Source organism: Macaca thibetana, chromosome X (genome assembly GCF_024542745.1).
Source record: "Macaca thibetana thibetana isolate TM-01 chromosome X, ASM2454274v1, whole genome shotgun sequence".
NCBI classification, from domain to species: Eukaryota; Metazoa; Chordata; class Mammalia; order Primates; family Cercopithecidae; genus Macaca; species Macaca thibetana.
The window spans coordinates 48,600,258-48,623,221 of NC_065598.1; the positions used below are offsets into that span (position 1 = coordinate 48,600,258).

Sequence of the window (22,964 nt, forward strand, 5' to 3'; positions counted from 1 at the left end):
AAGCCTCACACCTACAAATGGCCAGCCGCTTCTGATTCTATTACTTTTATTAAATAGTGGGTTTCCACACATGGCTTTTTAAATAATCCAGGCAGGGGGAGAAGAGAGGAGGTCACACTTGGAACTCCCCTCCCCACAATACGTGATTATTTACATTTTAGCAACTGGACAATCCCGGCTCAGGAGGAGGTTGCAAGAATCTGCAAAAGTTGGAGGGGGTCGCCCCAGGAGAACAAACAGCAAGCCTCATTTCCCCTAGCCCATCCCCCAAAAAACCATCCATCCCATCCTAGTGTCTGGTGGTGTCCGGTGGTGTCCATCTTCCATTCCTTCCCAAATTATGGAAGTAAGGTTCTTCTCACCAGAATAAGAGCACTTGGGATAAGAGTAGGGTCTCCTCACCCAAAAAAAAAAAAAAAAAAAAAAAAGGAAAAAAAAAAAAAAAGCCTTGGGTAACAGCAGGGCATTACCTCCCCCAGAATAAGGACTCCTGGGCTGAGGCAGGTAAGCAGCTTGACCCAATATGGGACCCTAGGCTAGGGGAAAGGGTCCCTTTACTAAAATAAAAGCAATTGGGGTATTGGAAGGAAAGCACCCTTGCCCAAGTAAGAGCATATGAACTAAGTTTGTGTGGTGGTAGTAGGAGGTGCCAATGTGGGGGTGACACGTCATCAGAATAAGAGTCCTGGGGCTCAGAATGGGAACAACTTCACTGAAATAAACTTCCTTAGCAAAATGAGAAGCAAGAACTTCCCCCTCCAGAATCAGGGACCACAGGTTCTGGGAGGAAGGCTCCTTTGTAGGATTGGGAAGGGAACTGGGCAGACTTGGTTTATGTCTTCTAACCCCTGATTCTCAATCCCTTACCTTAGTAATACTGGACTTTAATAACCGGTAATGACCTGTAAAACCAAGTCAACAAATGTCCGTCTATCCCTGTGACATGGCCATGGGATGGCTCTTCCGACCACTGGGGGCCAGACCAGGCCAGGCTTAGGGTAGCAAGGACCAGGCCAAAGGGGCGGGGCCTCCTTTGGGGGGGTTGAGGGGTGCATCCTCGGCTGGTGTTTGCATCCAGGGGTCCAGCAGGATCTCTTCCAGTGAGGGTCGGGAAGAAGGTTTGGGGGCCAGGCACCGGCGGATTAGGGCACAGCAGTCTGTGGGCCAAGAAGCAGAGGGAAGATTAGCAGTCAGTAGGGGGTACTGATCCCTGAGAGGGATGGAGTCTTCTGGGCTGGGGTCAGTGAGGCCTCACCTGGGGAGACATGAGCAGGGAAGTGGAGCTCAGCTTCCAGAATCTCCTGGTCCCTCTCGAAGGGAATGTCCCCACACACCATGTCATAGAGGAGGATACCCAGTGACCAGACAGTGGCTGGGAGTGCATGGTACTGGTGTCGAGAGATCCACTCTGGGGGACTGTACACCCTTGTCCCTGCACACAAGCCAGGGGTTAGACCACTCACTCTCATGATGCCCTTCTCCAACCCCAAACTCCCCAGGAAGGATGGCCTCACCACAATTAAGAGCGCTCAAGATAAAAGCAGAGTCCCCTCACTAGATAAAGAGCAGCTAAAATAGCAGAGTCCCCTCAACAGAATAAAAGCATTGAGAAGTAACAGGATCCCTTTACCAGAGAAAGGATACTGAGGATAGTAACAGGATACCCTCACCAGAATAGGAGCCCAGAATAAGGTTAGCGCACTGTTAAAAGATGGACTTTATCAGAGGGCAAGGCTGAGAATCCCCAGTATTAGCAATCGATCATCTTATACAGATGCAGTATGGGTCAAGGATTACAGGATACCCCACCACTGGAGGCCAAAGGTCACAAGTCCATCAAGTAAAAACAATCCCTCCAGGGAGATTTAGAGAAGCCTTACCATCAAAGTCAGTGTAGGGTTCATCATGGAGCAGGGCACCAGAACCAAAATCAATGAGTTTGGCACAGCCACGGCGTAGGTCTATCAGGATGTTCTCATCCTTGATGTCACGATGGACAACTCCACGGGCATGGCAATGCTGGATGGCTGCCACTACTTGACCAAAGAAGCAGCGGCTTGGGCCTTCACCCAGCGGGCCCTTCTCTGTGATATAGTCAAAGAGATCCTGGGCAGGCAAAGGCCGCTCGAGGACCAGCATGAAGCCCTCTTGTGTCTCAAACCAGTCAAGCAGGCGGATCACGCCAGGGTGCCCACCGCCTGCACCCACTTTCCATAGCAGTGCCACTTCGAGTGGGCATGTGACTGAGTCTGACTGGGGGAACAGGTAGGGTGGGAAGCAGAGAGAGAAAAAAGACAGATGTCAGGGCAACGGCTCTGAGGCTTTTTACCTAAGCTCAAATTAGGGTCCCTTCTCCTGACAGTGTGTTGTTGAGCAACTCACTTCCCTTCCTGGGCCTCAGTTTCCCTAAAGACACAAACTCACACAGTGATTGAGAGGGTGAAACCAGCAAAGAGCCTGCACAAGTCTTGCATGTAGTAGATCAATAAACATTTGAATAAACGAAAGTTTGGCCGGGCACAGAGGCTCATCCCTGTAATCCCAGCACTTTGGGAGGCTGATGTGGGTGGATTGCTTGACCCCAAGAGTTCAAGATCAGCCTGGGCAAAATGGCAAGACCCTGTCTCTACACAAACACAAAAATTAGCCAGGTTTGATGAAATGCACCTGTAGTCCCAGCTACTCGGGAGGCTGAGGTGGGAGGGTCCCTTGAGCCCAGAAGGGAAAGGTTGCAGTGAGCCAAGATCGCACCACTGCACTCCAGCTGTCTCAAAACCAACAAAAATAGAAAAAACTGGTTTTTAACAAAAGGCCTTCAGCAGAAGCAGCACCATTATGTGGTATTTTGTTTTGTTCCCTGACATATCCCAGGAGATTAGAATAGTACCTTACACAGTAGGTGCTCAATAAATGTTAAACAGATGACAGCACTTGATAGCATGGGCTCTGACAAGCAGTTAGCACTCAATAAACACTGTTATTGTGTAATGGTTTGTTTTGTTCACGGACCTATATGAAGCACTAGAACAGTGGCTGCTAACAAAGTAGGGCTGAATAAATATTTGTCAAACAGGTAAAACAATTAGTAAAAAATGCCCTAGCAAAAAATGAGCTCTCAATAATTATGTAATACTTTGCTGAGTGTCTAGAGTTGTGTCTGTCATATAGTAGGTGTTCAATATACCTAATTTGTTAAACAGCTGACTGATTTATTGCAAAGGACCTAGTACAAAAGTACTTAGTGTTATCATGTATTTTGTCAGCATCACCAAGCACCTAGAACCAGTCAATAAAAAGCATAAACGTGGCTCTGCACACTGGCTCACGCCTGTAATCCCAACACTTTGGGAGGCTGGGGCAGGCAGATCACCCGAGGTCGGGAGTTCGAGACCAGCCTGACCAACATGGAGAAACCCCGTCTCTACTAAAAATACAAAATTAGAGGCCGGGCGCGGTGGCTCAGCACTGTGGGAGGCCGAGGCAGGTGGATCACCTGAGGTCGGCAGTTCAAAACCTGCCTGGCCAACATGGTGAAACCCTGTCTCTACTAAAAATATGAAAATTAGCTGGGCATGGTTGTGCGCTCCTGTAGTCCCAGCTACTCGGGAGGCTGAGGCAGGAGAATCGCTCGAACCCGAGAGACGGAGGTTGCAGTGAGCCCAGATTGCGTCACCTCACTCCAGCCTGGGCAACAGAGGGAGACTGTGTCTCCAAAAAAATAAAGAAAAATAAAGTATAAACGCTACTGGCCACAAAATCCGCCCCCCAACCGCCTCCCCACGCCCTGCGCAGGAACACTTCGACCAGCAACCTTCTGGGCTGAGGTAGAGCCCTCTCCTGGCCAGGCTGCTGACTTGCACAGCAGCAGACGTTTTCTCGCCGAGACGCAAAAATTCCGATATTGCGCAGGCGCAATTTCCTCTAGAGCCCGCCAGGGGGCGCTCCCAACTCTACAACTTGCCCAGACCCGCCCTGATGTCGGTTAGCGCTATAACGGCAGGAGAGAAGCAGCCACCATCACCATGGCAACCAGTGACCTCTGCCCCTCGTTCCCCACCAGCATGCCCTGCGGGCAGTCCCCCAGCAGTGTTTGGAGGGAGGATGGGAAAGGATTGTTGGAGGGGAGAATCCAGGGCTCTAGGGGAATTGGGGTAAATCAGAACTGTATGTCACCCCAAGGGAGTATACATGGGCTGGCAGGAGTGTTCTCACTGTTACAGGGCCCAGGGAGTCATACATCCCCTGGAAAAGCAAGGAGGTGAATTCATCATCAGTGATGGAATAGGTAGGTCAGGAAGGGCTCCGAAGGTACTCACCAAGGGGGACCAGCCCAGCACACGATTCCGGGGAATCACTTTGATGGCCACCTGGAGAAGAGAGGGGCATGGTAAGGAGGCCAGCCAGTGATCCCCAGACCCCTCCCAGTCTAGACCTTCTGCCTACCTCCAGTATTCCTCCATCTACCAGCAGTCTAGTCTTTCTGATCCCCAACCACACCACCCCACACAACTCATACCAGGGCGTCTCCACTGCCCTACAAGTCCTCGGAACCAGGTTCATCTCTCTCACCTTCCTGAGCCCTGGGCTCTCCGTTCTCAGGCACCAGGACTCATCACTCCAAGTCCTGAGTTCTAGATTTCCTGATACCCCAGGCCCACAATCTTCCTATTTAGCTCTACGACACCCCAACTCTGTACCAGGGTCCTGGTCCGTATGACTTCACACTGGACACCTACCTCCAAAAGTCCCATAAATCTCACATCTAGGTCCCCGCTTTCCCACACATACGCAGCCTGGACCCTGGGGTCGAGGACCTCCGGAATCTGAAGCCCCCTGTCCCCTCACCCCCAACACAACCCCCTAGACCGACACACACGCGCGCACACGCACACACACACCTGGCCCTCTACACACACTGCAGGCTCACTCCTCGGACACACACACACACACACACACCCGGTCCTCTACACACTCTGCAGGCTCACTCCTCGGTCAACCAGCATTCCAGGCCCAGGATCCCCGCCCCCGCCACACGCACCTGACCCTCCCAAGACCCTTGTGACGGATACCTGGAGTCGATCTGTGAGGCGGTGTCCTGCGAAGACGGTGCCAAAGCCCCCCTTACCCAGGAGGGGGCCGAGTCGGTACTCGGCCTCGAACGCTTCCCGATCCTTGCCTCCTACGCAGGCGGAGGCGAGGAAGTCAGGGTGGTAGCGTGCTGAGCCCAGCCACGACTCCCTCCCCCCGCGCTGCAACCCATCATTCCAGCCCACCCCGTCTGGTTGTAGCAGGGGAGGATGTGCTCACCTGGCGGCGGCGTGGGGGTCACGGGGGGCGCAGGAGGCCCCTGCAGAGGCTTAGTCAACATGGAGGTGGCGCTGCGCAGATTGAGTCCACTGAATCCGCTAAGCCCGCAGGGCGTGGACGCCCGGGGCAGCGCAGCTGGGGAGCCAGGGCTGGGGGGCGCCAGGGTGGAAGGCAGAGAAACTGGTGGTCCGGAAGCGCCCGCAGACGGCGCAGCGTTAAGATTCGCCGCGCGCGCCAGCCCCAATGCTACTGAGCCTGGGCACGCGCCTCCCGGGAGAGTCACCCTGGGCGACAGCCCCGCCCACCTGGCTTTGATCAATCCGGACGCGGCACCTGCTGTACCACAGCCAATCGGAGCCACTCCTTATTTGCATACCACCCTCATCGTTTCAAGTGCCCCCTTATGCAAATACACGCTCGGTTCTTCCGAGGAGGCGGGGCCTGCATGTAAATGAGGGGGCTTGAGGTGGGGCTCACACCAAGAGGAAACCGGTTCTGGGAATCCCTTTGCAGCACCGCGCTTGTTTTGGTTGTTGCGCGGGGTTGTTGTTGGTAGTGGTGGCGGTGTGTGTATTTACACTTAAAAAATAACTGCGCAGTATCCTTTCCTGGGAAGTTGGTTTGCCGCCGCTGCCTGGATATTAGCACAGAGATAGCGCCAGGCCGGGCTTCTAAGAATCTATCCAGGACCCCGTCACGAAAGGTGCTTGTCGGACTCCTTCACCGGAGTCTTCCAGGCGGCCTTCACTGGAAAGCTGAGGCCAGGGCCCTGGAAATATCTGGTAGCCAGGGAGGGGGAACCCACACCATCAACGCCACGGGTGCGCATTGGTCAAAGGCAGCATTGCCTGGGGAGTGTTTATTGGAGCTTTTAACCCTGAGCCCTGGGCCCAGTCAGCAGGTCTAGAATCTAGAACAGCAGAGGGTGGTTCTTGGGGGATGGGGGTGAGCCCAGAGTGGTGGTGGCATGGGCTGCACTTGGAGTTGAGAGAGGCAAGGACTGAGAAACATGATAGAGGCTGCTAGACAAGTGGCAACCCTGACACAAATTTGTGAAAAACAGCCAGAGAAGGCGCCACACCCCAGGAAGAAAAATGCACTCCAAAGACAACATGAATGCCAGGATATACACAAACACATACTGTCAGACACATTCACAGAAACGACCTAGATACACATGCAGCCAGAGACTGACATACACTTTCAGGCAGGCACACTGTCAGAAAAATAGTTATGTCCTAGAATGACACCCAGAGATACACTGTTACAGAAAGGCACTCACGCAGACCTACATTTGCCATGTGATAACACAGAAATGTCCCGTCAAACACACTGGCAGAACCTGTCACAAACACACTGTCACCATCAGACATGCACTGTCACAGCAAGACTTGTACTGTCCCAGAAATGAGAGACGCAGAGTCTGTCACAGAAGATACACAAATGCTCCAGGAACACACATGCACTGCTCTGAAGGCAGACATGTACTGATGTGAGAGAGTCACATTTGTGGCAGTGTCACAAAAGCAGACATGGATAGACCTGTTCAGACACAGACACACATACACCATGACACATGCAGCTTATCAATGGAACAAACTGTCCAGAAATAGCTACCCAGAATCTGTTGCAGGAACACAAACGGACATCCACCCCATCAGACAGAAACCACAGATGCACTGTCACAGACCCACGCAGGCATGCACTCATCTTGGCTTTAGACACAAACTGTCAGAGATAAGAGTCCCACACTCAGTCACCATCTGACACACCTGGAAACAAGCCCTCATCACACACACAACTGGAGACACTGTGAGCTGCACATGAAGACTTGGACTCACCACAGTCACACACACACAGACACCACCAAAAAAGCATACATGTATTCTCCTTTGTTCACCCAACATTATTAGGGGTTGGTTTGCTATAAGCCTGCCAGGCCTTGATGGGGATGTTGCTATTAGAGATGTACAGATAAGTCAGGCATCAAACCTGTGCCATGAAGTTTATCTGTAGTACAGTTACTGGGGAGATTTTTAGATAGAAGTGAGAATGTGAATGGGCTTCTCAGCAGGTGACCCTCTACCTGTCTTGAAAGACAAAGTTGGTGGCTCAGGACAGGGGAGGGCAAATTGCAGGCAAAAGCCAAGAATACTGGATAGAGCGGTGAGAGATTGGCAGGGGCCAAACGGTGCAGGAACTTCTACAAAAAGGATAGTACTACTAACATTTGTGCTCTCAATGTGCCAGGCACTGTGCCCAGTAGTATATTACTTTGATCATACATATTCCCTCTAGATGATCACAAGCAGACAGCATGAGGGATTTTTTTTTTTTTTTTTTTTAAGACGGAGTCTCCCTCTGTCGCCCAGACTGGAGTGCAGTGGCGCAATCTCGGCTCACCGCAACCTCCACCTCCCAGGTTCAAGTGATTCTCATGCCTCAGCCTCCCAAGTAGCTGGGATTACAGGCACGTACAACCCACCCAGCTAATTTTTGTATTTTTAGTAGAGATGGGGTTTCTCCATGTTGACCAGGCTGGTCTCGAACTCCTGATCTCAGGTGATTCACCCACCTCAGCCTCTCAAAGTGCTGGGATTACAGGCGTGAGTCACTGCGCCCAGCCTAATCACCTCTTGTACAGATGAGACACTTGAAACTCAGAGAAGCTATGAATTGACCAGGGCCACACAGCTAGAAAATGCCAGGCAAGGTTTCAAAGCAACTCTACAACAAATAGATGCTTGGCCATTGGGTTCCAGAGACACCCCACAGCCAGCCACTCAGCTAGCCATGCCCTCAACTGCAGAGCCAGACACACATCCAGCCAGAGGGTCTCCATTATCATGGCATGGTGAAAAAGATGCTTGAGAAAACCTGGGGGCTAGCCAGCCTTCTTTACCTTGGATTTACCCCTAGGAAGGGCAGGGAAAGAGGTGTCAGACTGGGGGACAAGAAAAAGGGTTTAGCCATCCTTCACCTTCTAAAACCTAGTGGGGGAGGCCCCTCTGGTTACTTCCACTAAACTCATGTCGCTACAAAGTATTAGTTGTACTTTTCCAAGGTTTTTCTTCATCAGATCATGATAAGGAAAGAGCAACATTCATGGTGAGAGGCAGGCAAAGAAGCTGGAATTCAGGCAGGAAGTTCAAGCTCACAGTCCTCTGCTACCATCACACCCCCAGGAAATAGGGTAGGCAGGGGTGGGGTCAGCAGGCAAAGACGCAGCTTTTCCAGTGGTAATAGGTCCAGAAGGAGGTTTAATAAGCAGCAAATAAAATACAAACACCAGGCACCCAGACAGACCCTGCTGGAGAGCACTCACACCTCTGAGGTCAAGCCAAGGTCCGTGCCATTGCCTCCTCTGCCCAGAGGCCCGCCCAACCCCTGCCCCACACAGAACAGAGCTGCTCAGGGAAACTGACATTTGGTTTTATTGTGCCAAGGACATTACAGATGGTGGATCTTGTCAACACCTGCAGGGCACGGGTGCCCCATCTGCCAAAGCTGCTCCCACACTCCTTATAACTCAAATCCCGGGTGGCAGCCATAATCCCCAAAGATGCCCCCCACCCCAAGATTCCAAAGAGGCTAGTGGTGGTGGAAGCAAAAGGAATGCAGCAAGGTCAGGGTTTCATTGTCCAAGCCGGCCTGACACCTGCCGCCCTGCCCTGCCCTTGCCCAGTGCACACCCTAGACCCTGGGCCGGCCTCCATGCAGCTGGAGGCCAGAAGACAGCAACCCACATCTTTGTGCCCTCCTCCATGCCCCATGGCCTGCCTGCCCAGAGAGATGCCACCTTCACAGAGCCACTGCTGTCGTCTATATCATTTTTGATTAGTTGATTTTATAAGATAAAAGTACATTTTAATAAAGAAAAAATTCAACATTGAAGGCTCAGACATTCTTGGGGTACTGGGAAGGGAAATTTCCCACTTCTTCCTCCCACCTCCCTGGCATGAGTGTGGGTGGGGGGGGAGGGCAAGTTTTTCTCATCTTGGAAGGAATGAGGGGCAGGGAGACTTTCCTCTGTCTGAATGTCTCTCTCCTCTGGGGCTGCCTGGCTGCCAGTTGGTCTGTCTCTGTGTGCCTCTCGTCTATCTTCGGCACCCTTGCCCGAGTCCCCTGTGGAATGCAGGGATGGTTCTGTGTGGGGTTGGGGGGGCAACAGGGCACGTCAGCTGGCAGAGAGACAGGTGATAGTGGCAGCGGCAATGAGAGGGAGCGCAGGGGTGGGCTAGCCAGAGAGAAGTGAGAAGGAGGGAAAAGGGGGGAGAGCAGAAAGAACAGAAGGAGGCAAGAGGGAAGAAGCCAAAGAAGGTGAGGTGGCACCGGAGAGCAGGAGTACTGGGGTTGGGAGATGGTGTCCAATCCCTGGGTCTCCATCAACTCTTGTCTGGGGGCGGGTCTCTGTGCACTTTATTTTTCTTCATACTGTCTAGGTATTCCTGTTGGGACACTGCCAGCACCGACGCTAGGATCTCATCATCATCCCAGTCATTCAGACCTGCTGGGCGAGAGGAAGAGGAAAAGGATGATGGAGCGCTCTCAGCCTGCCTTCTCCTCACCCTGTGCCGACGTCTGGGGCTCTGGAGAAATCCCATAGGGCCCTTCTCACTCCCTTCTCAAACAGAAGGATCTGCTAGGCCTGTGAAACCCCACTTAGACCCCAGACCCTTCTGGGGCAAATTCTTTGGGTCAGAAAAATCCCCTCCAGTGCCTCTCCCTTGTTTTCTTGGAGAGATGGCCAGAGGCTCCAGAAACCCCCTCTCAGGACTTGCCACTTCTTCCAGTCTCTCCCAGCTCCTAGCAGCCTCCATCCCCCCAGACAAAGGAGGCTTACCAAAGGCAGAGGGGGACATCTGCTGAATGAGGGCCCGGCACTCCAAAGCAGGGTAGAGGGACACAAGGGGGGAAGTTGCCCGGTCGGCCCCTGCCGAGAACTGACTGCTTGTACCTGAAGCAGACGGACAGTCAAAGGTAGGGACCCAGGACCCAGGCAGTGCCTCCTAACTCCCAGCACATTCCCTGTGGGCAAGTCACTGACCTGGCGCACAGGGCGAAGGAGGTTTGGCAAGAGCTAAAACAGTGCCTGGGGAAGGGGGCTTGATGCCCAATTCAGCATGCAGCTCAGGATGCTCAGGTGATGAGGCTGAACTCCGCTGCCGTGGGGACCGGCTAGTCCACTCCTCCAGGCCACTGGAGGCTGCTGCTGTGGCCGAACTGCATGTGGCGCTGGCTTTCCGGGGCTGCAGTGGGGAAGGAAAATGCGTTAAGGACCACCAGCAACCATGACCTTCCTGTGACCCATCCCTGAATGCTGGCTCCCTTCCCAGGACCTTGGCTATGATACAGCTTCTACATAGGTCAACATCATCCCAACTCACACGGTGGACCACAAGGCTCCTCACAGGACAGAGGTGGAGCTCCTTACCCTTTCTCTCACACCCCTACAGTCAATCTGACAGGAAACCCTGTTACCTCTATCTTGAAAATAGATCCCAAATCCAACCCCTTCTCACCACCTCTACTGCCAGCAGCGGCCACCAGTCGCCTGGCCTGCTGCAGAAGCTCCTCCTCACTGGCCCCTGCTTCTGCCCTCACTCACGAGACTCCACTGGATGACTAGCAGGCAAGGCAATCTTGTTAAATCCCCAACCACATCCTGTCTGTCCTCTGCTCACAATCCTCCCATGGTTTCTGCCTCGCTCAGAGTAAAAGTCAAAGTCCTCGCCACAGCCCACAAGCCCCTACCCAATCGGACCCACAACCTCTCTGACTTCATCTACTTCTACATTCTGTTCGGATGCACTGGCCTCCCTCTGGGCTGTTCCTGAGTCACACCAGGTGTGTGGGCCTGCTGCCCTCCCCTCCATGTGCACTCATCTAACTCTCACCTTCTTCAAGGCTCAAATCTCACCTGCTCTGAGGCCTACCCTGACTGTGCTATTTCATACTGTGAACTCACATCCCTGCTTGGCCCCTTTATCCTGGCTCTACACTTTCCATCCACAGCATTTCCCAACTAGTTTATTCATTATGTTTATTGTTTATTTTGTTTCACTCTGCAAAACTGTGAGCATCACAAGGACGGGGATCTTGGTCTGCTGGGCTCACCTATGTATCACCATATACTGAAAACAGGGCCTGGCACAGACTGGCAGTATTTGTGGAATAAAACTCAGCTCCTGCCAGCCAACATCTACAATCACTCCAAACTCCTTGTGATTTTACAATTCCTCAGATACTTGTCTGCCCTGCCCCTCCCCGATTCCCTAACAGTTCAGCCTTCCTCTGTGAAGACTAACCAGAGCCCCCACCTCCACTGATCTCCCAGCCAGGGTCAAGGACCCCACCAATGAGTTGTCACCCCCAACAAATGAGATCGCTGAGGGCAGAGCAGTCCAGATCTGATGTTACATTCTCAGTAGAGACCTGGCACACAAGGGCAGTCAACGAAAGCTTGTGTCTCTGAAGCTATCCATTATTCCCTAGTGTCACCAGCAGCATGGCTGCCCTCCTCTCACTCCTTAAGTGCCTGTTCTGCACAAGTATTTAAAGTTCCAAGGTATAATGCCAAAACTAAGACCAAGATGAGTTAGATGGTGCTGGATGCTCCCTTCCCTCCCAGATGTCAAAACTGCTTAATTTTTTTCTGCTCACTTGAGGGCAAATCATGAGAAGTAATGGATTCTTGGCCAAGCCTGTGACAGAGTCCATAACCCACCTGGCTGGGGCCGCGGACCTGGCGGGCCTGTTTCTCCTGATCCCGCAACCACTGCAGGTAGGATTCCCGAGCCACCTGCTCCTCAATGGCCTCATTTGTGGCCTCCCAGTCCGTGGCCCGTTTCTTGTCTTCTAGCATCTGCTGTTCGATCCATGACTCCTCCGATGTTTTTATGGCATTCTTCATCAGAGACTGCTCTGCAAACTGCAAGGAGGGAGAGGAATAGGGATGTGCAATAACACACTGAACCTGCCCAAGAGCCAGAACAGGCTCAGCGAGGTAGGCCCCGGGGCACCAGAAAAAAAGGAGACAGGAAAGCAGGTACTCCCACAGAGCAACCCTCCGCAGACTACGTCATGATTGGGGACCAGGGGAAAGCAGGCTTGGGATATGGAACCTGTCATTCCAAACTCCTATGCTTGGAAGACCTGACTCCAACCCCCAAACCACCTCAACTGAGGCACTGAGACTGGGGCAGTCAGGTGTCTTCCAACCTGGGCTTTTGATTTTTTTTTTGAGACGAAGTCTCGCTCTGTCACCCAGACTGGAGTGCAGTGGCGTGATCTCGGCTCACTGCAACCTCCGCCTCCCAGGTTCAAGTGATTCTCCAGCCTCAGCCTCCCAAGTAGCTAGGATTACAGGTGAGCACCACCACCCATGGCTAATTTTTTTGTATTTTTAGTAGAGACGGGGTTTCACCATGTTGGCCAGGCTGGTCTTGAACTCCTGACCTCAGGTGATCCACCCGCCTCGGCCTCCCAAAGTGCTGGGATTATATGCGTGAGTCACCGCGCCTGGCTCTGGGCCTTAATTTAAAGAAGCCCCATCCAGTGATGACTGTTTCATAATGTTGAGGCCTTTCTCACACATGAGCAGATGAGACACATAGAAAAATTAGCTATATGAGCACAGGGTGGGAGTATTTAAGCATGTGAGGGGTTAGGGGAAGCAGTGGGTGTTTGAGGGAATAAGGGGGCAGTTATCAACATGGATGGTGTGGGGTGCTATGAGTTACAGGACACTACATCAGAGTACTGTTTTTCCAGCTATGAGATCCAACAGTATTTTTTAAAAATAGAAAATATCAGAGTATATCCCAGGGAATAAGTGCAAATATTGTTTCATGAAGCTTTAGTTAACATTATTTTAATGCACATATATACATCACACACAAATGCATATATGTTAAGTAATCATGTAAAATGTATTCTTTTCTTTTTCCTGCAGACCTTACATTCAGATAAACTGTAATTTTTTACTCTGAATAGTTAAAAAAAAAAACGTAAAACTATGTTAGAATAAGCTAATTTAAAAAAAAGTTAAAAAATCTAACCACTCTGGCAGTGTTAAACACACTCCAAGTGTTTTTTCTACTCGCTCACTCAACAACAATCAACACAGGAGACTTCTGTGACCAAATGTGCGGGCTGGGGGGAGGGTGTTTTCCCACACAGCAAGCAGCTAGCAGCGGACACCTGGTGTCCCTCCTCCAATGCAATTCAATACCTAGAGACAGTCTGGGATCCCACAGGTTGAGGGCTCAGTCTCACAAGACTACCCCCACTCCCCTTCGAACACCAATCGAATGTCTGGGCCTCCAGAATTTCTGACTGACCGGCTATAAATTGGGATTCCTACAATACTTTTTGGGGGGTTCAATTAACTTGCTTAGAGCAGCTCACAAAACCCAGGAAACACGTCTGCCAGTTTATTATAGAGAAAATTACAAAGGATACAGATGAGATGCACAGAGTAACATATGGGGGAAGGGATGTAGCGCCTCCATGCCCTCCCTGGGGTGCGACCCTCTAGAAACTTCCATGTATTCAGCTACCCAGAAGCTCCCAGAACCCAATCCTTTCGGGATTCTTTGGAAGCTTCATTATGTAGGCATTATTGATTAAGCCATTGGACATTGGTGATCAACCTAATCTTCAGCCTCTCTCCCCTCTCCAAAGGCTGGGGGATGGGCTTAAAGTCTCAAACCTCTAATCCTGCCTTGGTCTTTCAGGTCACCAGCCCCCATCCTGAAGCTACCTAGAGGCTGCCAGCCATCAGTCACCTCTTTAGCATACAAAAAGGCATCACTTTGGAGATTCTAAGGATTTTAGGAATTGTATGCCAGGAAGTCACAAACACAATTCACCAAAGAAGATATACAGATGGCAAATAAGCATATGAAAAGATGCTCAACAGCATTTGCCAACAGGCAATTGCAAGTTAAAATAATGAGATACCACTATACACCTAAGAGAATGGCTAAAATCCAACACAATGATAGTATCAATTGCTGGTAATGCTGAGCAACAGGAACTTCCAAATCTTTATGCTGGGCATGCAAATAATACAGCCACTTTGGAAGACAGTTTCTCAGTTCCTCAAAAATCAAAACATAATCTTACAATGCAATCCAGCAATCTTGCTCCCAGGTATGTATACAACTGATCTAAAAACTTATGTTCATAAAAAAACCTGCATGCACGTTACAGAAGCTTTATTCATAATCATCAAAAACTGGAAGCAACCAAGAATGTCTTTTAATAGGTGAATAATTAAACTGGTACCTCCATAAAAGGAACATTAAGTGATAAGAAAGAAACCAGCTAACAAGCCATGAAAGAACATGGAGAAACCTTAATGCATAATGCTAAGTGATAAGAAGCAGTCTGTCACATTGACCATTTTAATTTCAGGGCCAAAAAAGCAATTTGGCTGCAGGATGCTCAGCCCTGCAATACCAGCACTTTGAGAGGCCAAGGCTGGAGGACCACTTGTCCTCAGGAATTTGAGATCGGCCTGAGCAACACAGTGAGACCCTGTCTCTACAAAATAAAAATATTTTTAAAAGTTAGCCAGGCGTGGTGGTGTGTACCTGTGGTACCAGCTACTCGGGAGGCTGAGGTGGGAGGATTGCTTAAACCCAGAAGGTCAAGGCTACAGTGATATTGCGCCACTGCACTCCAGCCTGGGCAACAGTGGTACAGTCTTAAAAAAAAAAAAAAAAAGCAGTTTGAAAAGGCTACATAAGGCTACATACTGTATTATTACAATTATATGACGTTCTGAAAAAGGCAAACCCACAAAGATAATAGATTAGTGTTTGCAGGAAGAGGGAGGAAGGGAGGGGTAAGCATACATATGGAATATGAGGAATTTTAAGGGTGGTCAAACTATTCTGAATAATACTGTAATGGTAGATACATGACATTATATATTTGTCAAAACCCATAGAACGTATAACACAAAGAGTGGACCTTAATATATGCTATTTAAAAGAAAATTAGGAAGGTTGGGCACGGTGGCTCATGCCTGTAATCCCAGCACTTTGGGAGGCCAAGGCGGGTGGATCACCTGAGGTCAGGAGTTTGAGACCAGCCTGGCCAATATGGTGAAACCCTGTCTCTACTAAAAATACAAAAATTAGCCGGGCATGGTGGCATGTGCCTGTAATCCCAGCTACTCGGGAGGCCGAGGCAGGAGAACTGCTTGAACCCGGGAGGCTGAGGTTGCAGTGAGCCAAGATCGCACCACTGTACTCCAGCCTGGGTGACAAAGCAAGACTCTGTCTCAAACATAAAATAAAATAAATAAATAAATAAATAAAATAAAATAAAAATTAGAAGATCTATGGCCGGTGCAGTGGCTCACGCCTGTAATCCCAGCACTTTGGGAGGCCGAGGCGGGCATATCACCTGAGGTCAGGAGTTCGAGACCAGCCTGAGCAACATGGTGAAACTCCGTCTCTACTAAAAATACAAACATTAGCCAGGCGTGGTAGTGCATGCCTGTAATTCCAGCTACTCGGGAGGCTGAGGCATGAGAATTGCTTTAACCCAGGAGGTAGAGGTTGCAGTGAGCTGAGATCATTGTACCACTGCACTCCAGCCTGGGCAACAGAGTGAGACTCTGTCTCAAAAATAAATAAATAAATAATTAGGAAATCTGAGATCCCAGCATAGAATGCAAAAATGTGACAAAATAATATAAATGTATTACAAACATATGAAACAAGCTTGGCCGGGCACGGTGGCCCACGCCTGAAATCCCAGCACTTTGGGAGGCTGAGGCGGGTGGATCACAAGGTCAGTAGACTGAGACCATCCTGCCTAACACAATGAAACCCCGTCTCTACTAAAAATACAAAAAATTAGCCAGGTGTGGTGGTGGGCGCCTGCAGTCCCAGCTACTCAGGAGGCTGAGGCAGGAGAATGGTGTGAACCCGGGAGGCAGAGCTTGCTGTGAGCGGAGATCACGCCACTGCACTCCAGCCTGGGTGACAGAGCGAGACTCCATCTCAAAAAAAAAAAAGAAACAACCTCATTTGAAGGGGGTGGGGGTACAAATAGGTCACTTTCAAAATGAATGGAGTCTGTAACACCAAAAGCAAAAAAGAACTATATGTAGCATTGTGCTGTAGTGATACAGTTGTTTCCCACGGGGGTACAGATGAACAAGTCTGATTCTGCTACATGTGTATATGGAAGTGAGCAGTTACATAAACGGGTGGTAGGAGCCACTGCATATACATCTGATAGCATATCTACTGTTGGAGTGGGAATTTGCAGATGAACAAGGGGAGAAGGCTAGAATGAAGCATGTGATAATGGATCTGAGTTGGAGACATCAGTAAGGATTCATGTTTAATATAAATAAACATGGTTACACGTAGAAATATTTATAGATATGTGTACACAGGCCACTATACACACATGTAGCTCCTTGTTCTATCGTCTGAGAGGGCCTAGAAGCATGGACAACCTGATATCGAAGAGCACATTCAACACCTAGGTCTTGGCTTCTGTTAACATTCTCCAATACGTTCCAGGGCTCTTTAGAGAAATGGCTGTTTCAGCCGGGCACAGTGGCTCACACCTATAATCCCTGCACTTTGGGAGACCGAGGAGGGTGGAACACCTGAGGTCAGGAGTTCAATACTTCAGCCTAACCAACATGGTGAAACCCCATCTCTATTAAACAATACAAAAATTAACTGGGTGTGGTGGCGCATGCCTGTAATCCCAGCTACTCGGGAGGCTGAGACAGGAGAATCGCTTGAACCAGGGAGTGGAGGTTGCAGTGAGCCGAGATAGTGCCACTGCACTTCAGCCTGGTGACAGAGCAAGACTCTGTCTTAAAAAAACAAAAAATTAGCTGGGCATGGCGGCGCATGCCTATAATCCCAGCTGCTTGGGAGGCAGAGGATGCAGTGAGCAGAGATTGTGCCCTTGCACTCCAGCCTGGGCAACAAGAGAGAAACTCCGTCTCACAAAAAAAAAAAAAAAAAAAAAAAAAAAAAGACCGTATTGAGATGAATAAATAACAGGAAAAATTAATAAATTAAGGATGAGTTAAGGATGAGAGACAGATCCTCCTTGAAGAATTCCAAATAATCTATGCAGATACTCTACCCTTAAGGGGATGGGGCATAACCATTTCTTAGGTGTGGGCTGCACAGAGTGACTTCCTTCCACACAGTACAGTATGGAAAAGGTGGGAAAGAGTAACCTTAAGTGGAGAAATCTAACAAACACTACTTCTGCCAGCTGATCAAGGGTAACACCAACGGGCATAAATGACACTCATTGTATACACCCTTGAAATGATGTAATGAGAATGGCACTTTACCTCTGTGATCTTCTTCCCTAAGTCCCACAACCCTAGTTTAAACATGAGAAAAAGTTCAAAAGAGATGTTTCCTACAAAATATTTCATCAGTACTCCTTAAAAAACCATCAAGGTCATCAAAACAAAACTGAAACTGTCAAAGATAAAGGGGCCTAAGGAGGCATGCAGACTTCGTTTAATAGTAACGTATTAGGCTGGGCACAGTGGCTCACGCCTGTAATCCCAGCACTTCGGAAGGCTGAGATGGTTGGATCACCTGAGGTCAGGAGTTCCAGACCAGCCTGACCAATGTGGTGAAACCCTGTCTCTACTAAAAACAGAAAAATTAGCCAGGTGTGGTGGTGGGCACCTGTAATCCCAGCTACTCAGGAGGCTAAGGCAGAAGAACTGCTTGAACCCAGAAGGCGGAGGTTGCAGTGAGCCGAGATCATGTCACTGCACTCCAGCCTGGGCAACAGAGCAAAACTCTGTCTTTAAAAAAAAAAAGTATTAACATTGGTTCGCACATTGTAACAAATGTACCATAATCATCTGAGCTGTTAATAATACCAGAACTGGACGCGGTGGCTCACGCCTGTAATCCCAGCATTTTGGGAGGCTGAGATGGGTGGATCACCTGAGGTCAAGAGTTCGAGACCAGCCTTCAACATGGTGAAACCCTGTCTCTACTAAAAATACAAAAATTAGCTGGGTGTGGTGGCAGATGCCTGTAATCCCAGCTACTTGGGAGGCTGAGGCAAGAGAATCGCTTGAATCTGGGAGGCAGAGGTTACAATGAGCCAAGATTGCGCCATTGCACTCCAGCCTGGGTGACAAGAGCGAAACTTCGTCTCAAAAAAAAGATAATAATAATAATAATAGTAGAACTGTGTTTGGGAAGAGGAGGATATGTGGGAATTCTGTATTATCTCCTCAATTGTTCTGCAATTCTAAAACTGCTCTAAACAATTAAGTCTATTAAATACAAAAACTTAAAACATTCATTTTATTTTTTCTTTCAGACAGAGTCTCGCTGTCGCCCAGGCTGGAGTGCAGGGTTCGTGAAATCTCAGCTCACTGCAACCTCTGCCTCCTAGGTTCAAGTAATTCTCCTGCCTCAGCCTCCCAAGTAGCTCAGATTATAGGCGTGTGCCACCATGCCCTGCTAATTCTTTTTTGTATTTTTAGTAGAAACAGGGTTTCACCATGTTTGCCAGGCTGGTCTCAAACTCCTGACCTCAGGTGATCCTCCCACCTCAGCCTCCCAAAGTGTTGGGATTACAGGAGTGAGCCACTGCGCCTGGCCAAAGCACTGACATTTTTGAAGAAAAAGAGGAAGCTGGGTGCAGTGGCTCATGCCTGTAATTCCAGCACTTTGGGAGGCCGAGGCGGGAGGATCACTTAAGCCCAAGAGTTCAAGACCAGCCTCGGCAATATACTGAGATCTTGTCTCTACAAAAAAATTTTTTTCATTTTTTTTTTACAAAAAATTTTTTAAAAACACTGGCCAAGCATGGTGGCGAGTGCCTGTAGTCTCCCAGCTACTCGGGAGGCTAAGGTGAGAGGCTTGCTTGAGCCTGGGAAGTGGAGGCTAGCTACAGTGAGCCTAGATTGCCCCACTGCACTCCAGCCTGGGTGACAGAGTGAGACCTTGTCTCCCCACCCGCCCACCAAAAAAAAAAAATGAGCCATTAAACCAGGACAAGTCACAGATGAATCTTAAATGCATAGTGTTAAGTGAAAAAAGCCAGTCTGAAAAAGCTACATATTGTACATTTCCAATTATATGACATTCTAGAAAAGGCAAAACGAGAGTCAGTAAACAGATCGAAAACAAAAACAAAAAAATTCTGAGAAACTGTCACAGCCAAGAGGAGATAAAGGGGACACAACAACTAAATATAATATGGCATCCTGGATGGGATCCTGGAACAGATAAAGGTCATTAGGGAAAAACTGAGGTAATCTGAGTCAAGTATGGTCTTTAGTTAATAATATATCGATATTAGCTCACTAACTATGACAAATGTACTATGTTAATACATTAATCATAGTGAGGCACATGGGAACTCTGTAATATCTTTGCAACTTTTTTTTTTTTGAGAGAGTCTCATTCTGTCGCCCAAGCTGGAGTATAGTGGCACAATCTCAGATCACTGCAACCTCCGCCTCCCAGGTTCAAGCGATTCTCCTGCCTCAGCCTCCTGAGTAGCTGGGATTACAGGCACCCGCTGCCATGCCCAGCTAATTTTTATATTTTTAGTAGAGACAGGGTTTCACCATGTGAGCCAGGCTGGTCTTGAACCCCTGACCTCAGGTGACCTACCGGCCTCGGCCTCCCAAACTGCTGGGATTACAGGCATGAGCCACCGGGCCCAGCCACTTTGCAGTAATTCTGTAAATCTAAAGCTGCTCTAAAATTAAGTTTACTTAAAAACAAAACAAAAAAGAACTATGTTGGAGGGTGTGTTGGTGTTAGGGTATGTGTTTCCGAAAATGAAGCAGGAGTACTTTGTGTTTGTAGAAGTGAAACCTCAATAGAAGATACCAAAATCCTCAGCAGATGACTATGACAGAGAGGGGAGAGGGGAGAGAGAGAAAGAAATGAGAATCTATCAGTGTGTGCTGGGAAAATGCACTGCCACCTTCTGAACACCTACTAGGCCCCAGGCCCAGTGGGAGGTGCTTTCTGTATCAGCCAAGCTGCCAGCCTGGAATACTTATAGAATCTGCCTAGATTACACAGCCAGTGAGTGGTGGGGCCAGGCCTGTACCCCATGTCTCTGTGACCATGGCTGTCTGTAACCACTATGATCCTGGGAGAAAGATACATGCCAAGATGCCTAGAGCAGACCCTGGCTCACTGCTCCCAAATAGGACTCCATATCCTAAAATGCCAGACCTCAATGGGCACAAAAGATAGGTGAGCCAACTCAGATGGGCAAATCAAGACCAAAGAACAAGCCCTGAGAGATCACCTTGAGTAACTCCCTATATTTTTTTTTTATAAGGGTGAGAACTCAGGGGAGACCCAGAGAGGAGACAGGATAGTTTTGTGAGTTAGGGGCAAAACAGACTCCAACAGAGGTTTCTGACCTCTATATCCAGCAGCCATTCTGGGCATAGGGACCTACTCACCCCTGGTTTGAATGATGGCAGGCCCAGCCCCACACCAATGGTGGCCTTGTTAGGATTCACCACTGAATTATAGTGGATATTCCGATGGTAGCTGACACGAATGGGTTCGTCCTCGTTTTGATGTATCCCATGGAATGTGTTGATGGGTTCTGCAGAGAAAGAGAAGGAGGGAGCATCCACAGCAGGCCAGGTAGGGCAGGCTCGAACGAGGTGCCATCAGTCCCTCACCTACCCACTGCAGAAGTACCTGTGCTGTACTGGTACACCTCCACAGGACGGTTGTACATCTCTGCCATGGCCTGCATCTCAATGTGGTTGCCATGGCAATTGTTTTTTCGCTTCCGGTTAATGTAGGTGGTAAAGTCCTCTGTGACATAGTTGGAGAAGTAGTCGGCATTCTTCATCTACAGAATAGATTGGAAGGTTAAGGTCTGTGTGGAGAAGAAATCCTCCCACCCTGCCCCTCCCCCAAAGGCCTCCCCCATTTTCTCACCAGATAGTCCATGCAATGCTTTCGCACAACCTCATGCATGTCCTGGTCTCCATACACCTGGTCAGCTGTGGGGGCAGAAGAAAGCAGCGGCTAGGTCAGAGATGCCAGAGAAGAGCTCTGAATCACAGAACATCCTTTGGGGAGGAGGAGCTGGGGGACCAGGGAAATTCCCTTTTCTACCCCAAGGCCTGGAGAGTTCTTGCCCTTGTAGGCTAGAACGGGGTCATGGAAAAATAAGGCAGGCAGGGCCAGACTTGAAGAACAAGAGAGTGCAGGTGAGAGGAACACAGCCACAAGCCTCTTGGGCAGATGACTTTATCTAGGGTACACGTGGCCACTCGAAGAAATCAACAACATTCTAAGTTCCATAGGTTGGCCTCAAAATCTATTGATTCCCATACCACCTCTTCACTTTCCACATGAGGAAACTGAGGTTCAGGAGGAGTTTGTGGTTTGTCCAAGATCACAAAGAGTCAGTCTGTGACAGAGACAACTCTGAATTCAGTTTTCCTGACTCCCATGAGCCAACACAGCCTTTGTAGGTTGAAAAAAAAAAAGGAACAAAGACAAAAAAAGAAAAACAGAAAAAAAAAAGGGGGGGGCCTCCAAGCCCAGTTCTGCCAGATACTAGAGAGCTGAGTGACCAGAGGCAAGTGACCCAAGTGTTCTGAGCCTCATATATCTCATCTGTAAAATAGGAACAAGAGGGATAACAGGCCAGGCATGGTGGCTCACGCCTGTAATCCGAGCACTTTGGGAGGCCGAGGCAGGCAGATCACTTGAGGTCAGGAGTTCGAGACCAGCCTGGCCAACATAGTGAAATCCCGTCTCTACCAAAAATACAAAAATTAGCCGGGCATGGTGGCAGGCGCCTGTAATCCCAGCTACTTGGGAGAATCGCCTGACCCCGGAGGCAGAGGTTGCAGTGAGCTGAGACTATGCCACTGCACTCCAGCCTGGGCAACAGAGTGAGACTCTGTCTCCAAAAAAAAAAAAAAAAAAAGAGGGATAACCACATGGCAGGCCTTAATGGTGGGGATTAAATGAGATAATGGGTATAAAATAACTACCACTGGGCTTGGGACAGAGTAGCCACACAGTAAATCGGAATTCCTTCCTCCATAGGGAGGCCTGAATGTGGGGTACTGTGAAGGTGACAGAGGTGAGTAAAATCCTGCCCCTACCTTCGGGGAGCACACAGTCTAGTAAAAGAGATAAGACACACATGCAACTAACTTTAGCTTAACTCAGGATGGGCAGCCTGTGGCCCGAATAGTCCAGGCGTCGTGAGATTTGGTCAAACTAAGGCGAGAAGGAAACACACTCCCTCTGCTTCGCTTGAGGATCTTCACACATGCCGTTCCTTCTCTTCAGGACGCTCCTTCCATCCTCGTCAGCTGCCTACTTCTCAAACACCAATGTGTTCTTTATTTATTTATTTATTTGAGACAAGGTCTCGCTCTATCGCCCAGGCTGGAGTGCAGTGGCGCGATCATTGTTCACTGCAGCCTTGACCTCCTGGGCTCAAGCGATCCTCTCGCCTCAGACTCCCAAAATGCCTGGATTACAGGTGTGAGCCACCGCGCCTGGCCCAACATGTTCTTTAATACAGTTCCCCACTACCCAGGACACCTCTATCACCAGATTTATCAAAGGTGTGCATAGACTTCTGCCCGACTGCACTGGGCTCCCACT

At 49.4% G+C, this 22,964-nt stretch overlaps 2 protein-coding genes across 6 annotated transcripts in view; both read right to left on the reverse strand.

Annotated features, from left to right (window-relative positions):
• Positions 1-29: 29 nt before the first annotated feature.
• PIM2 (Pim-2 proto-oncogene, serine/threonine kinase) lies at positions 30-6,873 on the reverse strand. 2 transcript variants are annotated; one of them, XM_050775695.1, is made up of 6 exons: positions 5,308-6,873; positions 5,070-5,179; positions 4,317-4,367; positions 1,881-2,253; positions 1,256-1,432; positions 30-1,157 (listed from the first exon to the last, which is right to left on the reverse strand). In XM_050775695.1, exons 1-6 carry the CDS (start codon positions 5,366-5,368, stop codon positions 994-996), a joined length of 936 nt encoding a protein of 311 aa, XP_050631652.1. In that variant the 5' UTR covers positions 5,369-6,873; the 3' UTR covers positions 30-993. The 2 variants fall into 2 exon arrangements, with proteins under 2 accessions (XP_050631652.1, XP_050631651.1); XM_050775694.1 differs by lacking the exons at positions 5,070-5,179; positions 5,308-6,873 and having other exon boundaries at positions 1,881-2,249; positions 4,317-4,822.
• Positions 6,874-8,723: 1,850 nt separating this feature from the next.
• OTUD5 (OTU deubiquitinase 5) overlaps positions 8,724-22,964 on the reverse strand; it is a 35,651-nt gene continuing 21,410 nt past the window's right edge. The window contains exons 3-10 of one of the 4 annotated variants that reach the window (XM_050775640.1): positions 21,270-21,334; positions 21,024-21,180; positions 20,777-20,925; positions 12,035-12,238; positions 10,355-10,556; positions 10,151-10,264; positions 9,656-9,814; positions 8,724-9,432 (exon numbers count right to left, since the gene is read on the reverse strand). In XM_050775640.1, coding sequence (XP_050631597.1) covers positions 9,693-9,814; positions 10,151-10,264; positions 10,355-10,556; positions 12,035-12,238; positions 20,777-20,925; positions 21,024-21,180; positions 21,270-21,334 — 1,013 coding nt within the window. In that variant the 3' untranslated portion in view covers positions 8,724-9,432; positions 9,656-9,692. Of the gene's footprint in view, positions 9,818-10,150; positions 10,265-10,354; positions 10,557-12,034; positions 12,239-20,776; positions 20,926-21,023; positions 21,181-21,269; positions 21,335-22,964 lie in introns of all 4 variants that reach the window. The other 3 variants (XM_050775638.1, XM_050775641.1, XM_050775639.1) reach the window with 3 other exon arrangements.

Bases quoted from the DNA above. Each gene is read 5' to 3' on its own strand.
- PIM2 (XM_050775694.1), bottom strand. From the start codon at position 4,560: ATGAACCTGGTTCCGAGGACTTGTAGGGCAGTGGAGACGCCCTGGTAT. The intron at 2,250-4,316 runs GTGAGTACCTTC...TCCCCCAGTCAG, and splicing joins TGCTGGGCTGGTCCCCCTTG to ACTCAGTCACATGCCCACTC. The intron at 1,158-1,255 runs GTGAGGCCTCAC...CTTGGCCCACAG, and splicing joins CCCTGCTCATGTCTCCCCAG to ACTGCTGTGCCCTAATCCGC.